Source organism: Neofelis nebulosa, chromosome 9 (assembly GCF_028018385.1).
Source record: "Neofelis nebulosa isolate mNeoNeb1 chromosome 9, mNeoNeb1.pri, whole genome shotgun sequence".
Lineage (NCBI taxonomy): Eukaryota > Metazoa > Chordata > Mammalia > Carnivora > Felidae > Neofelis > Neofelis nebulosa.
Window position 1 is genome coordinate 52,653,930 of NC_080790.1, and position 27,489 is coordinate 52,681,418.

Below are 27,489 nucleotides of genomic sequence, written 5' to 3' on the forward strand. Positions count from 1 at the left end.
AGATGCTTCAGTTCAGAAGATGAATTAAAAGTTGCAAACCCATGTGGTACATGGGTGGCTCAGTTGGTTAAGTATCTGACTCTTAATTTCAGCCTAGGTCATGATCTCACAGTTCATGAGTTTGAGCCCTGTGTTGGGCTCTGCAGTGACAGTGTGGAGCCTGCTCAGGATTCTCTTTCCCCACTCTCTCTCTCTGCTCCTCCCCTGGTCACACTCCAAATCTCTCAAAACAAACAAACAAACAAACAAACAAACAAACAAACAGCAAATCCTTAAGAGTACAGGGTTTAGTCATATATTCTCTACAGAACACACAGCTAAAACAGAAGGGACCTCCTTACCTTGTTTTTGTTACTCATGAATACGTGGTGATCTACTTTTCCAAACTGAAGTCCAACACAAAGTACACACTGAAGTCCATCTTCTGGTAAGTTATCAAGATGTACAAATCGATTGTAAATTTTGTCTACATTTGCCTGTAATTTTTTAAGAGAGAACACAGAAAAAGAAAAAGTATGAATTATTAAACTGTAAAACACAGATTAACAGTAAATTTAATTTTTCCGAGGTCAGATGATGTTCTCTCCCAAAGGTAAGAAAATGACTATGAGATCTTAGTTTTAGATTTCAGTAATCAATGAAACAATATACTGAAACACGAAGTATAATCTTTCTTTTATCAACATAATATTTACCCAACACTTAATATACCTAACCCACTTAATATGGCTCCAGTATCTGGAAAATATTTCACATTATGGACTACCATGACCCTTTACTTTTTATTTGAACCAAGATAAAACCCACTGTATGCTTCCATCACCTCAATATTTTAAAATAAGTACTAAGGTTTTATTTATTACAGGTGAATAACCAATATTTCTACCAATTAAACAAGTATAATAAGGTATTTAAAAGAAAATATTACCTCTGGGTCATTTTCTTTAATCAAGGTTGTAAATATAGCTTCCTAGAAAAGGCAAAACAGAGGGAAAGTATAAGTCTTCCTCATTCATATATTTAGTCAAAATTTATAATAAAATAACCTATATGAATAAACATTAAGAATTATTTCATAAAATAAGAAGTCAGCAAGTTTTTAAAAAAATTTTCCTTCTAAAAATTTTTCTAAATTTTTTCCTTCTAAAAATTTTTCCTTCTTCCTAAGCAAATTAGTCAAGTCCCACCTTAATAGATTTCAATTCTTCCTATTCCCATAAGTACATCAAAGGTTATAATAAGGTGGTGTCAGGGAGGACATTCAACTTCACATACAAGGAATAAGAGAATTACTTTAGCAGACAGTAAGAGAATTCAAATTACAAAGTGAAAACTGTATAAGCAAAGTAGAGGATAAGGAAGAACAGAAATATAGGCTAGTAGGGGTACCTGGGTGGCTCAGTTGGTTAAGTGTCGGATTTTGGCTAAGGTCATGATCTCATAGTGGTGGGATCAAGCCCCGCTTCTGGCTCCATCATGGGCATGAAATCTGACTGGGATTCTTTTGCTCTTTGACCCCACCCCACATGCAACTCACACACTTTCTCTCAAAAAGAAAAAATGCCAAAAAAAAAAAAAAAAAAAAAAAAAAGGAAAGAAAGAAAGAAAGAAAGAAAGAAAGAAAGAAAGAAAAAAGAAATTTAGGCTAGTAAAAACAAACAGTGAAGAGTATTAAATGCACAGTTATTTAGTGCTGTTGAATTATAAAGAAGGCTAAGACTGGTATAAGACAAAAATGTCAAAGCTGGGAAAGGAAAGCTAATGGAACTTTATCTTCAGAGCCTCTGGTTCTTAACTTTGTTTTTTCTTTTCAAAAGAATACTGACACATATAAAACAATACCACCAATTACATCAGAGTGATTTTCAACAGAAGGCTCTCTCAAATTATATGCCATTTCCACTTTCCTCCAGGGATTCTAATAACTGTGTTTCCTAATAGATAACTGCTATTATCTCTTAGCAGTTGATAATAGATGTTTATAAGCCACAGAGAAACAGTGAAGGGTTTCTACATCAGTTGAATTTGGACAGACTTGAATTTTATGTCAGTCTCATGACTTTGTGGTTTTAAGACACAAAACTAAAGTTAGAAGACATAAAGAACTACTTTTGTTGGGTCTGTTGTTTTTCCTTATTTATCAAGAAAGAGAGTGACAGAGAGAAATCCCAAGTAGGCTCCGCACTGCTAACACAGAGCCAAACTCGGGACTTGAACTCCCAAACCATGAGATCATGACTTGAGCCAAAACCAAGAGTCGGTCACTCAACCAACTGAGCCACTCAAGCACCCCTGGAGTTTTTTGTTTTTTAATTTTTTTTAAGTTTATTTATTTTGAGAGACAGCACAAGCGGGGAGGGGCAGAAGGAGGGAGAGAGAGAGAATCCCAAGCAGGTTCCATGCTGGTAGCACAGAGCCCGATGCAGGGCCCAAACGCACAAACCATGAGATCATGACCTGAGCCACAATCACAATCAAACGATCAACCAAATGAGCCACTGAGGCACCCCTAGTTGGAGTTTTTAAGAAACAAAGCAATGACGGATGGGATGAAGACAGAATAAACCCCAGAAATATTTATGACTTAAAATATACAAAACAGATTATGCAAAACCAGAGAAAACTCAAAAATAACATCTGGGATTCTAGTCTGGAGGGCTGGTAACAGCAGTAACACGAGAACAGAGAGTTGTCGAGGCACCTGGGTGGCTCTTGGTTGGGCATCCTGTTCTTGATTTCAGCTCAGGTCATGATTTCATGGCTCCTGAGATCAAGCCCTAAGTCGGGCTCTTCACTGACAGCATGGAGCCTGCTTGGGATTCTCTCTTCCTCTCTCTCTGCCCTGACCCCACCCATGCTCACACGTGCTCTCTCTCTCAAAATAAACGAACTTAAAAAAAAGAATATTGTCTATAGATAGTTTTCAACTCTTTTTCGATTCTAAAATATATGAGGGGTTGGATTCCCTCAATATGGAAGTAACTCTCGAACAATGGAATGGGAGATTATGAAGGAAAAGGAAGCTTTCTCAATGGCTCAAAAAAAACATTAACCTGAAGAAGCAAGCCAGGAAACACTTAACAGACTACAATAAATCCAATTTAAAAATTTTATAATTTTGTAGAAAAACTGATGGTAAGTCTATTATTTACCTCATCTTTTATATTCATGTTTTCAGGAACCATACTTATTGATAGCTGATTTCCATCCATTGATATTGGAAAACAGGTATAAAATTTTACCATAGAATCTGCACATTTTCTATTTACTTCCATAAATACCTGTTAAAATAGAAATTACAAGAACAAAAAAATAAATTTCTTATTTAAGTTACTTTTTCTTGAAAAGATTTAATACTTAAGAGTCAAATAAACTGAATAACTTAGTAAATGTTTTAAAGAAAAAAAAAGCCATTCCTCAAAAGCGAGGCCAACAGACTCACAATATTACAACCATAAGGAATGGATGACTGCATTTATAAGGCAATAGTAACGAGAGAAATAAGAGTGGACATTCTAGTAAATGACATTAAGGAAAATCTTATCTTATTCATTACTGTATCCTTAGTACCTAGAGTAGTATCTGGCATATAGCAGACATTTAATAAATACTTGTTAAGTAAATAAATTTAATGGTTGGTAAAATATGAGAAATATGAGAATTGAAAGAACCAAATTACCATGTTATTTTTGATTTTGCAGTTTTCTTAATTGTGAAATTCGTAGTTTCACACATTTTGGTTTTAATTTTCATCCCTGGCTACATGAATAGGCTGAACATTCTTCTACATGTCTTGGAGTTAATGAGATAGAAATCTTCCATATATTTGTTCACAGCTGTAATTCTTTTTTTTTTTTTTTAATGTTTATTTATTCTTGAGAGAGAGAGAGCGCGTGAGTGGGGAGGGGCAGAGAGAGAGGGAGACAGAGAATCTGAAGCAGGCTCCAGTCTCTGAGCTGTCAGCACAGAGCCCGACGTGGGGCTCGAACTCACGAACTGTGAGATCATGGCCTAAGCCAAAGTCAGACGCTTAACCAACTGAGCCACCCAGGCGCCCCTGTAATTCTTTTTTTAAAGAATTATCTCTTTGGGTCATTTGCCATTTTATTTATTGAACTTTTAATATTTTACAGCATAATGTGGGTATGAATCTTTGTTTCCCTATTACAATAATTAGAATATTTTTAGTTTTTAATTTACATCTTGCTTTATGTTCATTTTAAACCACAAATGTTTGAAATGTTTATATGACTGAAACTGGTATTTTTCTACATAAAACTAGGAAAGTATTAAATCTCCCAATAGTTAATAACTCTAGTCAACTCTAATCAAAATTGGGCAGATAAAAGTGTAGACTTTCTGTATTTGATTTTATATTTAAAGTATCTACTCATACTCTGGTATATGATGCAAAGTGTGAATCTGAATTATTCATTTCCAGATTCCCACAATTTCCCCCGATTTTAATGTACTCACATTAAAAAATTCTTTTTATTAAAAAATCATTCCTGGGACGACTGGGTGGCTCAATCAGTTAAGCATCCAACTCTTGATTTCAGCTCAGATCATGATCTCACGGATGTGAGATCGAGTCCCACACTGGGCTCTGTGTTGGGCGTGGAGACTGCTTAAAATTCTCTTTCTACCTGTCCCTCTTCCCCTCCCTCGCTCACACATACTCTCTCTCAAAAAAAAAAAAAAAACAAAAAAAAAACACCTCTCCTTCCTTTTATTCTTGTTTCTAAATAAAATGTTTTACTGAAATATAATTTATACATTATAAAGTTCACCTGTTTATAAGTGCAGACTTCATTGGTTTTCAGTAATTTATAAAGGTGTGCAGACATTCAAATAATCTACTTTTAATATAATGTGAAATTGCATGTAACTTGCATTCACTCTCCTCTTCCGTTTTCTTAAGCAAACTGGCTCCAACTACCATCAAACATATATAACCTTCCAAAGATCTCTAGTGATCACAAACTCCTTTGTAATGTAAGAACACCACTTCTAATCACCTGAGTGGTGTTTCCATTAAACTTTCCTAAAATCTCACCTCTTGTAAAGTACATTCCACAAGTTATTAACAATACATTTTGTTTTGTTTTGAAATTACAGAAGTAGTATGTACTAATTCCTGAAAACTTGAAACACAAATATAGCCTAGGTTATTCTAAGTATTGATGACATTTTTGTCTGAGAATGGTTACTTCCCATTTGAGTACAATTGGTAAAATACCAGGAATACTAGTAAAAAAGTGCTATGCAAGTTTGTAAGTCATTATAAAACTGCATTAACATATCGAAGATAAAATATTTTATTTAGACTAAAATTTTAGGCAAAATTTTGACACATTTATTAAGCCATCCTCTCCATCATAAAAACTACGTCAGATTACAATAACACTAAAATACGGGACATGTTTTATATTTTAAAAATCCCTTAGGTTGAGATGGCTTAATTATTTTGAGGTGCTGCCTTTAAACCCTTTTCTTTTCATTTTGTGAGCTTATTTTCAAAATGTGCTTCAGATAACATGAACAGCTATTATCAACGCTTACCTTTTTATGAGATGATAAAATCAAAATATCCTTTAAACCACCAAATGGTTTTACTAGGTTGTAAACTTCTTCTATAGAATATCCTTTATTAGGCAAATTAGAAATAAGTACCACACACATTTCCTCTGTTTCCTTCAAAACAAATTTAAGAGTTGACATTCAAATTTCTTTAACTGCTTCTATATTTACTTAAGTTTATGCTGCAGATCATTTGTTATGGTATTTAAACTGACTGCATTTAATACTAAATCTTATCATTTAAGAAGGCTGGTCCGAACCTCAAAAACAAAACAAAATGCAAATTTCCTCCTTAAGTACATAGCATAATTTCATTCATACCATGTGTCATCGAGTCAAAGCCTTTAGTTCTCTTTTTCAACCACTGTTTAAAAATACAAGTTTAAGGGGAGCCTGGCTGGCTTAGTCAGTGGAGCATGCAACTCTTGATCTTGGGGTTGTTAAGTTTGAGCCCCACACTGGGTATAGAGATTACTTAAAAAAAATTAAATCTTGGGGGGCGCCTGGGTGGCTCAGTTGGTTAAGCGTCCGACTTCGGCTCAGCTCATGATCTTACAGTCCACGAGTTCGAGCCCCACGTCGGACTCTGCTGACAGCTCAGAGCCTGGAGCCTATTTCAGATTCTGTGTCCCCCTCTCTTTGCCCCTCCCCTGCTCATGCTCTGTCTTTCTCTCAAAAATAAAAACATTAAAAAAGAAAAAAAAACTATTTAAAAAAAATTAAATCTTGGGAGGCACCTGAGTGGCTCAGTGGGTTGAGCATCTGACTCTTGGTTTTGGCTGAGGTCATGATCTCAGAGTTCATGAGTTTGCACCCCACATTGGGCTCCGCACTGAGTATCAAACTCTGCTTGGGATTCTTTCTCCCTTCCCCACCCCTGCTCACACACACTCTCTCTCAAAATAAACTTTAAAAACTATGTAAACAAAAGCTTTAAAAAAAGCTAAAAATAATTAAAAAATGAAAATACAAGTGGGGCACCCAGGTGGCTCAGTTGATTGAGCATCCGACTTCGGCTCAGGTCATGATCTCATGGGTTCATGAGTTCCAACCCACATCAGTTCCAGCCCACATTGGGTTCGTTGCCTTCAGTGCACAGCCCACTTAGGATCCTCTGCCCTCCCCGGTCTCTGCCACTCCCTGCTCACGCTCTCTCTCTCAAAAATAAACATTAAAAAAAATAACAAAAATAAAAATACAACTTTAAAACACCAGTTTGTCTCTGACAACACCTCCATGCTCTGCCATTCCTGTGCCATGTTTTGCTAACATCTCCAACCTCCAAATCAGAGCATATCCTTTTATCTCGCCAAATAAAATGATCTTTTAGGCAATATTAAAAAACTTACCCCGTCTCTTAGGAACCTTTCCCTATAGCCCAATTCCCATTACAAAGTAAATAAATACTTTCATTTCTGCCTTCTCTTCTCTCGGATCTATTTTATTCTTCAAATGACTCTCATCAATGCCAATTTTTCCTTTAGTGAATGTTGAGAAAATCCCCAAAGGTATACTATAGTAAATTGGACAATCTGTAACTTTTCTTTTGAAAAATAAAAGGAGGGGGGGTGTCAGAAAGTTATACTTTTTATAAGTAAGTTGAGAATGATTTTTAACTAGCACATCAATTGTGTTCATAAATGTTCCTTTTGAAGTCTTTAAGTCAATCTATTTGTGCTTTAAAATATCCTTCCTGAGGGGCGCCTGGGTGGCTCAGTCAGTTGGGCGGCCGACTTCGGCTCAGGTCACGATCTAGCGGTCCGTGAGTTCGAGCCCCGTGTCGGGCTCTGTGCTGACAGCTCAGAGCCTGGAGCCTGTTTCATATTCTGTGTCTCCCTCTCTCTGACCCTCCCCGTTCATGCTCTGTCTCTCTCTGTCTCAAAAATAAATAAACGTTAAAAAAAATAATAATAAAATAAAAATAAATAAATAAATAAATAAAATATCCTTCCTGAAACATGGGTGCCTGTGTGGCTCAGTTGGTTGAGCATCTTGACTCTTGATTTCCCAGGGTAGTGGGATTGGGCCCTGTGTCCAGCTCTGCCTAGGATGCTTTCTCTCTCTGCCCCTCTCCCCACCTTGTGTTCCCGCTCAAAAAAAGAAAAAAAAAAAAAACTTCCTGAAACAACAGTAAGATACATACTACTTAGTTACTACTTGAAGAATGAATCTACCAGTCAAAAATAAATGTAATGCTTAGCACCTGAATGATCTCAAGACCTTAACCAGTAAAATCTAAATTAACAGGATTTTAATACATTCATAATGACAAATGTTAACCACAGGAAAACAATAAAGCAAACTTTATGCCCTCAAATAAAATCTCAAATTCCACTCGCTATTCTAAAAACACACAGAACTGGTATTCTAAATATTAACTTATCTCCTATTTGCTTCTAAAAAAAACAGACTTCAAAAAATTCTACTGGTTCTAATTACACCACTGGTTTTTCTACTCAAAAGCCCATTTTGGCCTAACTTTTTTTTCTCAGTGAAAGGTAAACCTCAAAAACATGTACCTTTATTAATAATCTGCACCTAAATTTTTATGACTTATTTTGCAACTCAAACCCTATCTAAAAAGTCACAAATGATAGATTTTTCACCATGCCAAATCCTGTACATTTTTTACTGGGTTTACAATAAGAAAAACATATTGTGTCAAAATTTCCTAAGCTTTTAAATAATAAATATAAAAACTGACCTTGTTGACTTGTTCATTTTCTGTGGCCTCCACAGCAGCTTCTTAAGATACAAAATAAAGTAAGAATTCATGCAGATATATTTTATCAAGTTCTCACTTTTTCCACATTGGATTAAATAGTAACTGCATAGAAGTGTACACAACTGACAAAATACTAGAAAATTTAAGGAAGCAGCTACAGAATTAACAATGGTTTTTAAATTAATATGTTTCATTTTATTCCCTCTAAGAGCAAAACTTCAGAATAATCAAGAGACAGGGTGTAGATCTGAATCACAATATTTTAAATTTCACTTAGGTATGAACCTCGTATTTAAAAAAATATATTGGGGCGCCTGGGTGGCTAAGTCAGTTAAGCGTCCGACTTCAGCTCAGGTCACGATCTCGCAGTCCGTGAGTTCGAGCCCCGCGTCGGGCTCTGTGCTGACTGCTCAGAGCCTGGAGCCTGTTTCAGATTCTGTGTCTCCCTCTCTCTCTGACCCTCCCCCATTCATGCTCTGTCTCTCTCTGTCTCAAAAATAAATAAACGTTAAAAAAATAAAAAAATAAATAAAAATAAATAAATATTAACTCTATCTGACACAAAATTAAATACCCTATTTTCTTCTAATTTAATCTTCCATCTTTAAACATAAGAGAACAAAATAAAATTTTTATTGACCTACCTGAAACCGTTTCTTTAGCACTATTTTCAGTGGCTTTGACTTCCACACTGGTCTTTATTTCAGAGTTTTCTGCATGAAATAGTCTGCTTTAATAGTCTAGAAAAGCATACTAATATAATTAAACTAATGAATCTAAACAGGAGCTTAAATTGTCACGTAAGTTTCCTTAGGCTGACCTGATTTAGGTCAGAGCTAAGACAGGTTTTTCTTTGAAAAACAACAAAACAATCCCTTTCAAGATTTTAAGGCAATAATTTCAAAATACACTCTAAACGTACACCTAGAAGATGTAAAGAAAGCACTAAAAGCATTTCAAGCTTACCTGGTACGATGACAGGTTTGTTGGTGTCTTTGTTTTTGACAATGCCAGCCTTTTTGACTTCTAGAGACTTCTTTCCACTAGATTTTGCTTTTAAAAGTAGAAGTGAACTATTATTCTAGGGACCTGTTCAATCACTTAGCATGTTTCATACTAACACGTAGAAGTAATTTAGTCCAACATTATAAAAGCAGTTCTTTTCCATGTATTTATTATTCCCACTTATATCTGTTTACCAGTAAGATTAAAAGCAAATTTAAAATGAGATACAGTTCTTACTGATGGTCAGTAATGAGCCACAGATTTATCCCCCCAGTGGTAGAAGCACATCATGATCACACATAAAAAAATCATATTTCGTAATGTGTACAAAGGTTCTTTAGCATTAGTCTATATGGGGTGCCTGGGTAGTTTAGTCGGTTAAGTGTCCAACTTCAGCTCAGGACATGATCTCGCAGTTCATGAGTTTGAGACCCCACATCTCTCTGTGCTGACAGCTCAGAGCCTGAAGCCTGCTTTGGATTCTGTGTCTCCCTCTCCCCCCTTGCCCACTCACACTCTGTCTCTCTCTCTCAAAATAAATAAAAAACCACTTTTTTAAAATAAAATAAAATAATTCTATATATTAATAAACAGGTCATATTAGTTTCAACATGTTACATTCCTTTCTTTATGGAGGAAACACATTCTTTTTACAGGGTAAGAAAAATCTTTTCTGGAATAACAAATAGAAAAATATATAAGGTAGGGAAGGTAATATGAAGTGACAGCTCTAAAAACTGAGAAAATAAAGATTAAACAATTTGTAGGGGTAAGTGACAGAGCAACCTGTAATCACAGAGCTGTTAAAAATGCTCCCAATACAGGGGCACCTGGGTGGTTCAATTGGTTGAGCATCAGGCGTGGGTTCAAGCCCTGCATTGGGCTCTGTGCTGATGGTGCAGACACTGCTTGGGATTCCCTCTCTCCCCCTCTCTCTGCCCCTCCTGTCTGCATGCACGCTCTCTCTCTCTCGCTCTCAAAATAGACAAATAAACTTAAAAAAAAAAAAAAGTTTCTTACACAAAAATGTATCTGCAATGGCACACACTGCCAAGGATCAATATACCAAAAACTCAAAGCCATTACATGTCAGGTTTTAAATATTAAATAAGTATGGGGCGCCTGGGTGGCGCAGTCGGTTAAGCGTCCGACTTCAGCCAGGTCACGATCTCGCGGTCTGTGAGTTCGAGCCCCGCGTCAGGCTCTGGGCTGATGGCTCGGAGCCTGGAGCCTGTTTCCAATTCTGTGTCTCCCTCTCTCTGCCCCTCCCCCGTTCATGCTCTGTCTCTCTCTGTCCCAAAAATAAATAAAAAACGTTGAAAAAAAAAAATTTAAAAAATAAATATTAAATAAGTATGTAATAAACTTTTCAAGATGTTATTAGATACTACAAATTATAGGAGTATAAAGCTTGCTTTTGATATTGTTTGTTATATTCTCTAAGGCAAGAAGAACTTAATAAAACCTCTCCTTCCCAATAGTCTTACCTGTTTTGACTGAAGCTTTATTACCTTTAGCAGCTACTGTTACCACAGATTTTACAGAACCAGCTGATTTCCCTAAATAACAAAAGTTAATTGTTATTTTTAATCAATTAAAAATAAATTAAATCAATTTAAAATTGATTTAATTGGTATCAACGATCCCCAAAGAACTTCATAAAGAATATGAGTGACAGAACATTTTATCCCAAACACATAATGGTATCATCTTTGGGGCACAGGTCATTTTCTAAATCTAGCAATGATAATAATTCCTTCAGGAGAAAAAAAAAAAAAAATCAATAAAATTAGAATTCATCTCTCCAGTGACGTACTTAAAAATAGCATTCAGGCAAGTTAAATAAATCTCTCAACGTGTGGATCAACTAACTGCCAAGGATACAGAAACAATCCCAAGTGTCTGCGTAGCTCAGTTGGTTAAGTGTCTGACTCTTTTTTTTAAATTTTTTTTTTTAAACGTTTATTTATTTTTGAGACAGAGAGAGACAGAGCGTGAACAGGGGAGGGGCAGAGAGAGAGGGAGACAGAGAATCCGAAACAGGCTCCAGGCTCTGAGCTGTCAGCACAGACCGCGAGATCATGACCTGAGCCGAAGTCGGACACTTAACCGACCGAGCCACCCAGGCGCCCCAAGTGTCTGATTCTTGGTTTCAGCTTAGGTGATAATCACAAGGTTCATGGGATAGAGTCCCACATCAGGGTCTGTGCTGACAGCAGGAAGTCTGTTTGGAATTCATTCATTCTCTCTCTCTCTCTCTATACCTCTGCCTCTTCCCCCCTCCCCAACCTTGCACCCACTCTCTCTCACAAAATAAACAAATATTAAAAAAAAAAAAATCCCATAATGCTTTTAATGGTTCCACAAGCAGTTATAATTAGGGTCTCCCAGCTCAAGCTTACTTGGATTCCAGTTGATTGAAAAGCATTGAAGAATACCTACAATCATGGCTAGGCTACATTAAGATTGCTATGACTCATACCTAGTGCGCTCTATGTGAACAGGACTATTTAAATTATTCTGACCTTTTATACATACACATTACTGTTGCTTTTCTTCAAGGATGATGTGTAAAGACTGTGATCATCAAAGCGGCACTGAAAAGATCACCAGAGAACAAATCCCTTTCCATTCAGAGAGCAACAGGAGGTTTAGCTCTGAAAACTAGGATCCATTAACTACCAAGGTTGCATTATGAGGAAAAAGCCCAGAATCAGAAGTCAGTAGATTAAGGGGCGTCTGGATGGTTCACTCAGTTAAGCATCTGACTTCAGCTCAGGTCATGATCTCACAATTCATGAGTCGAACCCTGTATCAGGCTCTGTGCTGATAGCTCAGAGCCTGGACCCTGCTTTGGATTCTGTCTCCCTCGCTCTCTGTCCCTCCCCTGCTCACGTTCTGTCTCTATCAAAAATAAATAAACGTTAGAAAAAAAAAAAAAGTCATGGGGCGCCTGGGTGGCTCAGTCGGTTGAGCGTCCGACTTCAGCTCAGGTCATGTCTTGCGGTCTATGAGTTCGAGCTGCAGGTCGGGCTCTGTGCTGACAGCTCAGAGCCTAGACACTGCTTCAGATTCTGTGTCTCGCTCTCTCTCTGCGCCCCCCTGCTCATGCTCTGTCTCTCTGTCAAAAATAAACATTAAAAAAAAAAATTTTTTTTTTTTTTTTAGGAAAAAAAAAAAAGTCAGTAGATCAAGTTGACTTCCAAATTAAATTGTGAAGTCTTAGGGGGCCTGGGTGGCTCAGCAGGTTAAGTGTCCGACTCTTCATTTTGGCTCACGTCATGATCTCATGTTTCATGAGTTTCAGGCCGGTGGCAGGCTCCAGCTGCTTGTGTGGAGCCTGCTTAGGATTCTCTCTCTCTCTCTCTCTCTCTCTCTCTCTCTCTCTCTGACCCCCGCCAAATAAATAAATGAACTTAAAAAAACTGTTAAGTCTTAGTCTTAGGGCATGAATCAATTTCTGTGCACATTTGCCCATTTCTAAACAAGGGTGGCAAATGCCATGATTACTTTACAGAACCCTTGTGAGAACATGATCGTGCTTTTGAGAAGTTACCATACAAATAAAACAATTATAGATATGCAAAAAAAATCAACAGAAATAGTTTACAAATTCACCCTTTATATCCAAATACAGACCCTAACCATTGCTCAAAAAGATTAATACCAATACTTATAAAGTATCACCTAACTAGTCATTTCTTAGTCAATCTCAAATTGTGACACACTGAGCCCCAAAGAGCCCTTACGTATTTCTTTCACTATCCCTATATTATAACAGGTCAATCCACTTTATTACTTCTGGCTGGGTTATCAGAACTTAAGGGAGAAAAAATGTAGAATTAATTTCCAACAGTTAAGGAGTGGCTAAGCAGCTTTAACACCCATTCCCCCCAAGTCTCCACCAAAACTCCCATAAACTCACTCTCAAAGCAATATCGAACTGTTGAGTAAATAAATGCATCCTCAAAACAAGACTTCCAGCTTCCTGACCCACTCAGATTATTGCTTTGAAGAAACTATTCTATGAAAATTCTGGCTCTGCCACTAACAATGGTATTTCCCAACTACAACCTGCTTCCTTTCTACCATTATAGAGAAGATAATTTAATATACTGATCTCTATCCATTTAAAAAGATGACCCTAAACTAACCAACATTTAATAGAAAGGAGAACTAGAGAGGATAATAATAGAAGAGAAAAAAATAATTAAAACCCACTATAGTCCAAAAAAACTGAAAACATAATTTGCTGTTATCAGAGTTATTTTACAAAAGAAAGTAAACCAGAGAGAAGACTTCAAAAAAAAGAGGGGAATTATCTCTAATATTCATCATGAGAAAGTTTCCCAATTATCTTATTTTACTAATTACTACAAAGAAGGAGCATATCTACTAAATCTCTTTCTCAGAATTTCTAGATGACTATAAATTTAAAAAAATTAGTATACACCCAGCAAATATTATGTCATATGCAATCCAAGATAAGTAATTTAAAGTTAACTAATATGTCTAGAATTCTAGTAAAAAACATACCTGAAGATTTATTTACTTTGGTTCCAGATGTCTTAACTTGTCCAGTTTTGGCTAGTAAGAAAAATATATCAAAGACACATTACAAATAATATCACATAGATTTAGGAAAGACCTAACCTGGCAATGACTGAAAAAACACTGTAAGAAACATCCTTATACTCATCTTTGTATACTTGTGGAACTATATAGGTAAATTGTGAGATATGTAGGTGATGAGAAAAAAGGCAAATATTTCAATTTTAACTATATTAAATTGCCCTCCATGAAGTCTGTACCAACTGATATTCCCATCAATAGCCCATGACAGTGGAGCTTCCATTACCACACATAGTAGATAAGTTACTAATCACTCAAAACTGAAATGGAAACTGGTATGGTTTAATTTTTATTTTTTTAAATAGGAGTCAAGTTGTGTTAATTTTCACATGTTGAATTCAACACTGTATTTTTCTCTGTGATCTGCTATTCATAATATTCGCCAACTTATCTTTTGGGTTGTTGAGGTTTTTCTCATTATTTGTTAAGAGATCTTTTTTTTTTTTTAATTTTTTTTTAATGTTTATTTTATTATTTTTGAGACAGAGAGAGACAGAGCATGAACGGGGGAGGGGCAGAGAGAGAGGGAGACATAGAATCGGAAGCAGGCTCCAGGCTCTGGGCCATCAGCCCAGAGCCCGACGCGGGGCTCGAACCCACGGACCGCGAGATCGTGACCTGAGCCGAAGTCGGACGCTTAACCGACCGAGCCACCCGGGTGCCCCAAGAGATCTTTATATATTTTTTTTTTTTAAAAATTTTTTTTTCAACGTTTTTTATTTATTTTTGGGACAGAGAGAGACAGAGCATGAACGGGGGAGGGGCAGAGAGAGAGGGAGACACAGAATCGGAAACAGGCTCCAGGCTCCGAGCCATCGGCCCAGAGCCTGACGCGGGGCTCGAACTCACGGACCGCGAGATCGTGACCTGGCTGAAGTCGGACGCTTAACCGACTGCGCCACCCAGGCGCCCCAAGAGATCTTTATATATTAAGAAAATTCATCTGGGGGCGCCTGGGTGGCTCAATCGGTTAAGCATCAGACTTCAGCTCAGGTCATAATCTCATGGTTCAGAGTTTGGGCCCTGACATCAGGCTCTCTGCTGTCAGCACGGAACCTGCTTCAGATCATCTGTCTCCCACTCTCTCTGCCCCTCTCCTGCTCATACTTGCAAGCACACGCTCTCTCTCTCTCAAAAATGAATAAACATTAAAAAAAAAGAAGAAGAAAATTCATCTGTATCATACAGGTAACAATTTTTTAAAAGTTATGCAAAATACTTAGGTAAAAATACTTTTTATATAATCAAATGTTTTCCTGATAGGGAAGGAAGTCCTCACTCTGAAATTAAAAAAAAAAAAAAAACCTACACATTTTCTTTCAATACTTTAATTACTACCTTATGTATCACATTAAATCTTTGATCCATCTACATTTTCCATTAAAGTACTTTACTTTTACAAAGTGGCTAGTTAACTTAATGAATAACTAAGGAATAATTCCTTGCTAATTAAAAATATTATCATAATGATTTACTGATGCTCCATCTGATCTGGGGACCATTTCTAGATTCTTTCTGTACTACTGACCTTTTGTCTATTTGTGCAACTACATGAAACTATTTTGAAACTTTACCTTTGTAAGGTATTTTATCTGTAACTTTTAACAATGATTTTCTTTTCAGTTTTTCTTTCCTTTGTAATATGTATTAATACATTAGTGCTAGTCTGTCCTAATCACTCTTCCTTTGCAGAATTTTCTCGTCCACTCTGTATTATTTATATATAAACAATTAGTTCATCAGGTTTAAGAATCTTAATGGCTGGGCGCACCTGGATCACTCAGTTAAGCATCCAACTCAATTTCGGCTCAGGTCATGATCTCACAGTTTGTGAGATCAAGACCAGCATCAGGCTGGGAGCACTGAGAGCACAGAGCCTGCTTGGTATTCTCTCTCCCCTCCCCTCTCCCCCCCAACAACATAGTAAACTTTAAAAGAAAATAAAAATCTTAATGGTTGTGTGACACCTATACTTGAATTTAAAAAAATCTTACTGGCGTTTTTACTGGGTTCATAACATTTATTTTCTTTTAGGTTTATTTGTTTTGAGAGGGGGAGAGAGCACAAGTGGGGCAGGGCCAGGGAGACAGAGAATCTCAAGCAGGCTCCACACTGTCAGCGTAGAGTCCAATGTAGGGCTCAAACCCACAAATCATGGGATCATGACCTGAGCAGAAATCAAAAGTAGGACACTCAACAGACTGAGCCATCCAGGCGCCCCATAACATTTATGTTCTAATATAAGAAAACAGGCACATTATAATGCTGAAAGGCTTTCTATCAAAGAATAAACGGTTTTCTCACTTAATCATTATTTTATGCCATTCAGTAGTATTTTAAAATTTTCCTTTCATATCTTTTGTACTTTTTATTATTGTAAATGGAACGTTTTATTAGATTACATGTAAGTGGTTATTCTTTCTACATAATAAAACAATTGAAACCTTATATTAATAAGGTGGCTAATTAGTGAGAGACAGAGCATGAGCAGAGGAGAGGCAGAAAGAGAGGGAGAGAATCCCAAGCCAACTCCATGCTCAGCTCGCAGCCCGACATCAGGCTCGATCTTGAGAACCAGGAGATCATGACTAGAGCCAAAATCAAGAGTTGGACACTTCACCAACTGAGCCACCCAGATGCCCCCTTTTTATTTTTTGCTTTTTAGATTTAACAGCATTTCAGTAGACTCTCTTAGGTTTTCCGTAATACATGCATATTTGCAAATAATAATGTTGTAACATACTCTCAAATTTTTACGCCTCTTGACTTTGCACTGGCTAGTGACTAACAATATTTATGTTAATTGATAGAACTGATGATGAGTATCCCTTCCTTTGTTCCCTTAATGGAGACATTTCTACTAGCCTCACTATTAAACATATGCTGCCTTTTGACTTGATGTATGTGTATGTGCATATGAATATGAGCAAAAGTATATACACACAAAACACTATCATATTAAGAAAGCAGTTGCCTACTTTAAGAATTTATTTTTGTTTTTTCTTTTTCTTTCTTTTTTTTTTTTTAAACGTTTTATTTATTTTTGAGACAGGGAGAGACAGAGCATGAACGGGGGAGGGTCAGAGAGAGAGGGAGACACAGAATCTGAAACAGGCTCCAGGTTCTGAGCAGTCAGCACAGAACCCGATGCGGGGCTCGAACTCACGGACAGTGAGATCGTGACCTGAGCCCAAGTCGGATGCTTAACCGACTGAGCCACCCAGGCGCCCCAAAATTTTTTTGTTTTTTGATGCTTAGGAGTGGATGTTGAATTCTACCAATATCAATCTCAGCATTTATCTTTCTCTATTTAATTTGAGCTATTTTAACAGATCTCTTAATTTTGAAACACTTTTAAATTTCTGATGCGGTACCTTCTTGGGCATAGCATATTATTCACTTAATGTGCTCACAGCCTCTATATGCTAAAATTTTATTTAAAATTTTACATCAATACTCTTAAATGAAATTGTTCTGTAGTTTTAATTTATTATGATAGCTTTAACACAGCATTTAAAAACATTTAATTTTGAGGGGCGCCTGGGTGGCTCAGTCGGTTAAGCATCTGACTTCGGCTCAGGCCATGATTTCATGGTTTGTGGGTTCGAGCCCCACGTTGGACTCTGTGCTGACAGCTTGGGGGGGCCTGGAGCCTGCTTCAGATTCTGTGTCTCCCTTTCTCTGCCCCTCCCCTGCTTGAACTCTCTCTCTCTCTCTCTCAAAAATAAATAAAACATTAAAAAAAGAAATTAAAAAAACACTTAACTTTTTATTTGAAGACAACTGTAAATTCACAAGCAGTTGTAAGAAATAATACAGAAAGATCCAAAGATCCCATACACCCTTCACCCAGTTTCCCCTGATGGTAATATCTGGCATAACTACATGCTATATCACAAACAGTAAACTGACATTAATACAATTACCAACATTTCCCCAGTTCTACACATTCATTAATGTGTATTTAGTGCTATGAAATTCTGTCATATACATGTAGATTACTGTGACCATGAGTTAAGATACAGAAAGCTCCATCACAAGGATCTTTCTTACCACCCACTTATAGAAATAGCCACCTGGCTCACTCCTCAATCTGACAACCACAAATCTATTCTCTATGAGACCCATTTTTTTCATCATTCAGTGTAATTCCCCTGCAATCCATCCGAGTGCTGCATGTATCAATAGTTTGTTCCTTTTTACTGCTGAGTAGTATTCCATGCTACAGATACCTCACAATTTAACCATTCACCCACTGAAGGACTTTTGACTTATTTCCAGTTTTTGGCTATTACAAATAAAGATGCTTCTGACAAAATTCAGCCTCCATTCTTGACTAAAACCCTCAACAAAGTAGGGATAGATGAAACATACCTCAACATCATAAAGGCCATATACAAAGATCCACAAGTAATGTCATCCTCAATGGGGAAAAACTGAGAAACTTTCCTCTACAGTCAGGAACAAGACAAGGATGTCCATGCTCACCACTGCTATTTAACATAGTACTGGAAGTTTTAGCCTCAGCAATCAAGACAACCAAAAGAAATAAAAGGCATCCAAACCCACAAGGAAGAAGTCAAACTTTCACTATTTGCAGCTGACATGATACTCTAGAAAACCTGAAAGACTCCACCAAAAATTGCTAGAAATAATACATGAACTCAGCGAAGTTGCAAGATACAAAATCAATGTGCAGAAATCTGTTGTGTTTCTATACACCAAAAACGAAGCAACAGGAAAGGAAATCAAGGAATTGACCCCATTTGCAACTGTACCAAAAATAGCAAGATACTTAGTAATAAACCTAACTAAAGAGGTAAAAGATCTATACTTTGAAAACTATAGAATACTTATGAGAGAAACTGAAGGGGACACAAAGAAATGGAAAAGCATTCCATGCATGCTCATGGACTGGAAGAACAAACATTGTTAAAATGTCTATACTACCCAAAGCAATCTACACATTTATTGCAATCCCTATACAATACCACCAGTATTTTTTGCAGAGCTAGAACAAACAATCCTAAAACTTGTATGGAACCACAAAAGACCCCAAATAGCCAAAGCAATTCTGTGAAAGAAAAACAAAACTGGAAGCATCACGATTCCAGATTTCAAGCTATATTATAAAGCTGTAATCATCAAGACAGTACCGTACTTGCACAAAAACAAACACAGATCAATGTAACAGAATAGAAAACCCAGAAATGGACCCACAACTATATGGTCAACTCATTTTTGACAAAGCCGGGAAGAATATCCAGTGGGGAAAAAAAGTCTCAGGGGCACCTGGGTGGCTCAGTCGGTTAAACGTCTGACTTAGGCTCAGCTCTTGATCTCACGGTTCTTGAGTTCAAGCCCCACATCAGGTTCTGTACTGACAGCTCAGAGCCTGGAGCCTACTTCAGATTCTGTGTCTCCCTCTCTCTCTGCCCCTCCCCTGCTCACAGTCTGTCTCTCTTTCATCTCTCTCAAAAAAATAAACATTATGGGGCGCCTGGGTGGCGCAGTCGGTTAAGCGTCCGACTTCAGCCAGGTCACGATCTCGCGGTCTGTGAGTTCGAGCCCCGCGTCAGGCTCTGGGCCGATGGCTCGGAGCCTGGAGCCTGTTTCCGATTCTGTGTCTCCCTCTCTCTCTGCCCCTCCCCCGTTCATGCTCTGTCTCTCTCTGTCCCAAAAATAAATAAATAAAAAACGTTGAAAAAAAACATTAAAAAAAAAAACATTAAAAAATTAAAAACAAAACAAAACAAAATCCAGTCTCTTCAACAAATGGTGTTGGAAAAAATGGACAGCAACATGCAGAGGAATGAAACTGGACCACTTTCTTATACCATACACAAAAATAAATTCAAAATGGATGAAAGACCTGTGAGACAGAGAACCATCAAAATCCTAGAGGAGAAAACAGGTAGCAACCTCTTTGAACTTGGCCAGAGCAAATTCTTACGAGTCATATTGCCGAAGGCAAGGGAAACAAAACCAAACATGAACTACTGGGACTTCATCAAGATAAAAGGCTTCTGCACAGGGAAGGAAACAATCAAAACTAAAAGGCAGCCTACAGAATGGGAGAAGATATTTACAAATGACCTATCTGATAAAGGGTTAGTATCCAAAATCTATAAGGAACTTATAAACTCAACACTCAAAAAGCAATACACAGTTAAGAAATGGGCAGAAGACATTAGAATAGACACTTTCCCAGAGAAGACATCCAGATGGCTAATAGACACATGAAAAGATGCTCAACATCACTCATCACCAGGGAAAACACAAATCAAAACCTAACAGTGAGATACCACCTCACACCTGTCAGAATGGCTAAAAGTAACAACACAAGAAACAAATGTTGGCAAAGATGTGGAGAAAGGGGAACCCTTTTACACAGTTGGTGGGAATGCAAACTGGTGCAGCCACTCTGGAGAACAATATGGAGGTTCCTCAAGAAACTAAAAATAGAACTACCCTATGACCCAGCAATTTTACTATTAGGTATTTACCCAAAGGATACAAAAATACAGATTCAAAGGAGCACATGCACCCCAACATTTATAGCAGCATTATCAACAATACCCAAACTATGAAGCGAGCACAAATGTCCATCCACTGATGAAAAGATAAAGATGTGGCGTGTGTGTGTACACGTATGTAGACACACAGTGGAATAATACTCAGCCATCAAAAAGAATGAAATCTTGCCATTTGCAATGACATGGATGGAGCTAGAATCAGAGAAAGACAAATAACATATAATTTCATTCATATGTGGAATTTAAGAAACAAAACAGATGAACATATGGGAAGGGGGTCAAAAAGAGAAGAGAGGGAAACAAGCCACAAGAGACTCTAAATGCTAGAGAGCAAATTAAGGGGTGATGGAGCATGGTGGGTAGATGGGCTAGAAGGGTGATGGATACTAAGGAGGGCACCTGTTGTGAGAAGTACTGGGTGTTGTATGGTAAGTGATAAATCACTGAATTCTACTCCTAAAACCAATATTGCACTGTATGTTAATTAAACGCAGTTTATGAGTTTCAGCCCCGCATCTGGCTCTGTGCTGACAGCTTGGAGCCTGGAGCCTTCGGATTCTGTCTCCCTCTCTCGTTGCCCCTCCCCTGCTCACGCTCTCTCACTCTCTCTCAAAAATAAACATTAAAAAAAAATTTTTTTTAAAAGATGCTAAAAATATTCACGCACAGGGTTTTGTGTGAAGAGGTCTTTTGTAAATGTAATTCATCCATGTGGTATAAATGCCCAAAGAGCATAACCGCTGGGTGCTATCGTAAGCATATGCTTAGTTTTGTTAAGAACCTGCAATACTTGGGCACCTAACTGGTTCAGTCAGCAGGGAGTGCAGCTCTTGATCTTGGGGTCATGAGTACAATCCCCATGTTGAGTACAGAGATTACTTAAATTCATTAACTTAAAAAAAACTGCAATACTCTTTTCTGTACCATTTTAAATTCCCAATAGCAACTTACAAATTTCTCTACATCCTTAATAGCATTTGGTGTTACGATTTTGTCTAACCCTTCTGATAGGCATATAGTGTCTCCGTCAGCACTGATGTCCATATTAGCCTGCTTTTCTTGTTTCCCTTCTCTCCATCTCCAGTTTTAAAGATAGTTTTCCTTTCCTCTGAATGCCACAGGATAGCTGAAATCAAACTAGATTTACTACTTCCTTAAAGGTTTGATGGAACTCCGATGTGGGAACTATTTGAATCGAGTGGTTTTATTGGGGAAATAAAGGATTGAAAGTCACTCTTTTTTTTTTTTTTTTTTTTTAAATTTTAATTCCAGTGTAGTTAACATCAAGTGTTGTATTAGTTTCAGGAATACAATATAGAAGTTCCATATAATATTCACGCCTGGGTGGCTCAGTTGGTTAGGCGTCTGACTTCAGCTCAGATCATGATCTCATGATTCGTGGGTTCAAGCCCCGTGTAGAGCTGTATTCACAGCTCAGGGCCCGGAGCCTGCTTCGGATTCTGTGATCCTCTCTCTCTGCCCCTCCCCACTTGTGCTCTGTCTGTCTGTCTCTCTCTCTCTCAAAAATAAACATTAAAAAAGAAGAAAACAGGCTTAGGAAAAAAAAGGAGTTCCATATATTATTCACTGTTCACCAAGATAAGTATACTCTTAATCCTTTTCACCTATTTCACCCCTCCCCCCATACACTTCTCCTCTGGTAACCATCTGCTTATTCTCTATAGTTAAGAGTTTGTTTTTTGGCTTGCCTCTTTTTTTCATTTGTTCATCTGTTTTATTTCCTAAAAGAAAAGTCATTTTCATCTAGGAATTGAAAAGCATAAAGAATAAGATACATTTACTAAAAACAAACAAACAACTAAACCAATAAAATCTTACACAAAAAACATCATTAAATCAAGGATGACAAACTAGAAAATTATGGCTACGTTTTCCCATGGGTTCAGCCGCAACAATATAAACTCAATTTCAGTGTCACTGTATTCTTCCTCCTACAAATATTCCCTTACTCAGCCAAGTAAAAGAGATAGACTTAACAAACTACTAATACCATGTCACTCAATGTATCCAGTATTACTAGAAGGGAATTGGGAGCTTCTAACTGCCTAGGTGAGTCAGAGAAGGTATCACAAAGAAGTTATATCTGAGATGGGCCTTAAAAAATAAATTAGAATTTCCCCCACCTCCACCCTAAAAAAGGAGTCGTAATTAACTTTCTATCTTTAGTACCTTGCACAAGGCCTGGCACCTACTTAAGCAGGTATATAACAAGTGCTTAGTAAGTAAAGTGGAATTCAGACAATTCCAAACAAATGGACAGCATACAGGTGACAACACACTGAAAAAGTAATCTGGGACAAGCATAAAGGGTCATTTATTCAACGCTGAAGAATTTGGGCTTTCCCCCGTGGGTCACTAGAAGTGGAATGATCAGATCTGCCTTCAAGAGACCTCTGGGCATCAGTGTGAATAATGAAGTAAAGAGTGGAATATAAATACCAGTCAGGAGGCTACCTTCAAAATTCAAATGTGAAGCAATTAAAACAGTTACAGGTGTGATGCAGCAAAAGTGAAAGACATAGTTTGAGGTAGATTTGCGAGAGAACTAGTTTGAATCAGCCACGGATTGGATGAAAAGAGGAAGAATGGTATTTAAGTTTGAACAGGGTTGCGTAGAAGAAAAGACAGGGATAGGATTACTAACAGTTTCCACACTGGAGGATTAGTGGTGACTGTTAGATGACACAAGAAAATGAGAGGAGTAAACTTAAGGGGATAGAGAGGTTTCTGTACATATGCAAAATGTCACTGGTCCTTAAACCTACATGAGAAGAAAAAAACCAGGAAGACAAGTATGATATAAGAGGAACAGACATTTAGGGAAACAATTAAGGGACGATAAAAGAGCAATCAAAGGAAATGAAAAACAAGTTTTTATTCTCAGAAAGGCAGTTTAATATAGGTGAGAAACTTTGAAATCATACAGTTTTAGATCTGAATCCTAACTCTTCCATGTAACCCTGAATAAGTCATTTAAACTTAAACTATTTACTCTCTTAATCTGTTTTCTCATGTATAAAATGAGAAGGGTGATTTGAAAGATTAAGTGAGATAACATAAATTGCCTGGTATTAATTATCATAACCAATGGTAAGTTTCTTTTTCTTGTTTTCTGTCTTCTGGCCCTTTCTGTTTTCTGTCTTCTATGCCCCTTGGAAGATTCTTCTAATTAACAAATAATTACCTAATTCTAAACAGTAAATTCTAACTCCAAATCAAACTAACCCTGGATCACCTATCACAGCTCTTCTCACTTTATAAAGCACGTTATTTAGTATTTATTATCTGTCACTTCAACTAATATGTAAGCTACTTGGAAATAGAGATCTTGCCTATTTGGTTCACTGACATATCCTAACACTTTAAAAAGTGCCTCCTATTATAAGCATATAGTAGGTGCTGGGTATTCTTACTTCTTTTTAATTAGTGATGGGTAACAGTTCTGAAGTTTATCATTCTGATCAAATTACACTTTTGCTTCCTGACTTCTCTTCATCCTGATTTGTGCTTGTAATCAAAGTTCTCTTTAAAACTCCCATTATTGGGGCGCCTGGGTGGCGCAGTCGGTTAAGCGTCCGACTTCAGCCAGGTCACGATCTCGCGGTCCGTGAGTTCGAGCCCCGCGTCAGGCTCTGGGCTGATGGCTCAGAGCCTGGAGCCTGTTTCCGCTTCTGTGCCTCCCTCTCTCTCTGCCCCTCCCCCGTTCATGCTCTGTCTCTCTCTGTCCCAAAAATAAAAATAAAAAACGTTGAAAAAAAAAAATTTTTAAAACTCCCATTATTAACTTGTCACTGTCCAATCTGACATTGCTGATCTCAAAAAAGGTACCATACACCCTCACCTTTCTCACCTGACATTTTCTCAGTCCTATTTACAGGCTCCTGTCTTTCTATAGTTATAGTAGAAGGGAGGAAATACTTGGTTTGAAGCACTTCTCCCTCTACTCATTGCTTTTATGTGTTAGGACCACTCCTAAAATTTAGACCTCAATCTTGACAAATAATTTCTCAGGTATCCCACTTTTAACACCATGTGACTGGCTGACCTAGTCTTTGACAGATGAAATTTATCAATGTTGAAATATGAGTTCATGGTTTTCCTCAAATTCAAAGAGACCACTGCATCTAAATTTTCCTATTATAATCAATATTGCCACATTCTTCTAGTAAAAACCACCTAGCCAAAACCTTGAACATTTTAAATTATTTTAATTTTAAATTTTATCCACTAAAAAATTCTATATAATAAAAATTCAGATTTTACCACCCCACACCATTTTAATTAACATTATTACATCCAGTCCCTATTACCTTAAAGGGAATCCCAACTGTGTTTTCTCAACAGGATTTTTCAATCTTTCCACTTATCCAATCTATGTAACAATCTAGTGGTTTATTCTCTATGGCAATTTCCCAGAATCTATACTAATTATTACTAGGTCTTATACAGAAAAAACAGGGAGTACCTTAGCCAAGCTTCATCAACAGTGGGTTAAACAAAGCTAAACAGGTTTCTTTCCTGCCCTGCAGGATTTAATAATGGGAACGTAGTCTATGAAATTTTTTTAAAGGGGGAAAAAAAAAGAAGCTATAGTACAAACTTGATCCAAAGTATCTTCCAGGAATTAGTCTCTAACACACCATATTCTGAGAAATGCTATTAACAGGGTCAAACTTAAAAACTTCCCAACATGACTTTTCAAGGCTTTCTATAACAAAGTGATTCCCCAATTGTTACTTTTGTTTTATCATCTCCCTAAATGAAGGAATCTTCTGCACCTCTCTATCCCTCCTTCCCCATACATATTACATATGAATTTCTGAATAGAAATCCAGAATACACTGTACACTGGCTTTTCTAAAAGATAACACACGAAAGAATTTAACTTTCTAAATATATTTTATGTCTCTTTATTTTAGTTTTTCTGTCTCATCCTTCACTATCAAGCTATCTATTCTTACTAAAGTCAAGAGTGTTTGTTTCGGCAATAACTTCTTTCCAAACCTAAACAGACTGAGAAAACGCAGTTTATTGAAACTATATGCAAAATTCACTTAGCTAGATACATAATAAATATCTGCAATGTTTTCCTGAGTACAAAGAAACAACTTCAACACAGAAGTGTAGTGACATCAATTTGTTTGGTCTGTTTTGTTTACTTTTGCACTCTCAGCAAACTTTCAAAATCAAAGGAGACCAATCAAGCAATCTTAACGTATTTTTATGTTTTATCTTACTGGTAGGAGATGGAAGGAGGTACTATGGTAGGTATTTTACATACACTACCTCACTGAATCTTTATGTACTAAATATTAACCACTAGCTTAATACAGGGACCAATATGGATCCCTTTCACTAAAGCACAATAAACAATGTTTTTCTACTATCATCTTGCAAGAAGTTTTTAGTAAACTGACAAAATATACTCATTTGGAGGAGTATTAAAAGTAACTTACCAGCAGCACCTGAAGTCACAGTATCAACAGCTTTGGAAGCATCTACATCTTTTCTATTGAAAAGAAAAAAAATTAGGCAAAGATTGAAATTTTAAGTTCTAAAACTTTTAAAGATGCAAAACTTAGATCTAAAAAAGTTTAGGGATGCCTGGATGGCTCAGTAGGTAGAGCACGAGACTCCTAATCTCAGGGATGTGAGTTCAAGCCCCACACTGGTCACAGAACTTATTTACTTACATACCTATATACGTAAATATTTTAAAATTTAAAGTTTAATGTATTCATTTTGAACAATGTCCCATTTAAACTGGAGTCAGGGTAATAAAATATATTAAAAATGCAGTTGTATAAAAATTTAAAAATTTTAATTCATATGCCCATTCATTCTAGCATTATAAAGTCATGGAATTACTTACTTTAAAGTAGATGCAGCTGTTTTCTTTGAATCTGATGCTTTTTTCTTCACCTCTTTGTTCTATGAAAAAGATTTTGAAAAAGAAAAAATTAGTTTTTTCCCCCAAATACAAAAGGCAATTTAGAAAGTACACGAGAGTACAAGAAATTTAACAAAAAACATTATTATGAAATTCAGATCAATTTAACATATATTTATTGAATTCTCACTAATTGCCAAGCACAATTTTAGGCACTGGAGAGTAGTGAATAAAACAAAGACCCTGCTCTCAAACGAGTTTAACTTCAAAGGGTAAGGAAAGAAAGACCATAAGGAAATTAAAAATATGTATATATCTGTTAGCAATAAGTGCTATGGAGAAAAATAACAGAAGAGGGAAACAGATGCTCTTGTTGAGGAATGAGAAGCTGTGCACCTTTCAATAAGTTATGCAAGTCGCACTGAAAAGGTGATATATGAGCAAACACCTAAAGGAGATAAGAGAGCAAGCGAATCCTTGTATTGAAAGCATTCCAGACAGAAGGAACAGCAACTGTAAAAGACTTTTGAGATCCATGCCTATTAGCTTAAGGAATATAAAGGATGCTTGGGGTTGGAAGTAGAGGATAATTTTAGTTATACGCAGGTTGGGTTTCCTGAATGTATCCACCATGTCTTTTGTCTTCACCATTTTAAACTCTTTAATATTCACGAATAGACTTTAAGTTCCAAGAAGGGTGAAAGCACATCGGTCTTGGGGCGCCTGGGTGGCTCAGTCGGCTAAGCGCCTGACTCTTGATTTCGGCTTAGGCAATGATCTCACAGTTCCTGAGTTTGAACCCTGCATGGGGCTCCATGCTAACAACATGAAGGCTGCTTGGATTCTGTCTCTCCCTCTCTCTCTTTCCCTTCCCTGCTCATGCTCTCTCTTAAACATTTTTTTTTTTTTTTTTAAAGAAAGCACCTCTGTCTTGTCACCACTATATCTTCTGCAGATACCACAATGCCTGACACATAACAGATTTTTAAGAAATAGTTTTTCAATTAAAATGAAATCAAATTCTCATCTGAATTCTGATTGTATCTTTGGTTTTGTCTCCTTGTTACTCATTAGAATTTTCTATAATGCTCAAACGACTG

General features: G+C 37.0%; 1 protein-coding gene and 1 long non-coding RNA gene across 12 annotated transcripts in view; one reads left to right on the forward strand and one right to left on the reverse strand.

The window, feature by feature from the left end:
• The window catches only part of ZNF638 (zinc finger protein 638), a 140,904-nt gene that overhangs the window by 22,405 nt on the left and 91,010 nt on the right, over window positions 1-27,489 (reverse strand). For 8 of the 11 annotated variants that reach the window (XR_009248508.1, XM_058683756.1, XM_058683752.1 and 5 more), the window contains 11 exons: window positions 26,372-26,430; window positions 25,956-26,008; window positions 13,847-13,897; window positions 10,798-10,869; window positions 9,272-9,358; window positions 8,950-9,018; window positions 8,285-8,325; window positions 5,563-5,694; window positions 3,153-3,281; window positions 929-970; window positions 342-476 (listed from right to left, as the gene is read on the reverse strand). Coding sequence is in view for 10 of the 11 variants with exons in the window: in XM_058683756.1 (XP_058539739.1) it covers window positions 342-476; window positions 929-970; window positions 3,153-3,281; window positions 5,563-5,694; window positions 8,285-8,325; window positions 8,950-9,018; window positions 9,272-9,358; window positions 10,798-10,869; window positions 13,847-13,897; window positions 25,956-26,008; window positions 26,372-26,430 (870 nt within the window). In the remaining variant the exon portion in view is untranslated. The remainder of the gene's footprint in view (window positions 1-341; window positions 477-928; window positions 971-3,152; window positions 3,282-5,562; window positions 5,695-8,284; window positions 8,326-8,949; window positions 9,019-9,271; window positions 9,359-10,797; window positions 10,870-13,846; window positions 13,898-25,955; window positions 26,009-26,371; window positions 26,431-27,489) is intronic. The other 3 variants (XM_058683750.1, XM_058683755.1, XM_058683754.1) reach the window with 3 other exon arrangements.
• LOC131484933 (uncharacterized) lies at window positions 11,133-11,677 on the forward strand. Its single transcript, XR_009248511.1, has 2 exons — window positions 11,133-11,224; window positions 11,437-11,677. It is a non-coding gene; the product is annotated as an uncharacterized LOC131484933 (long non-coding RNA).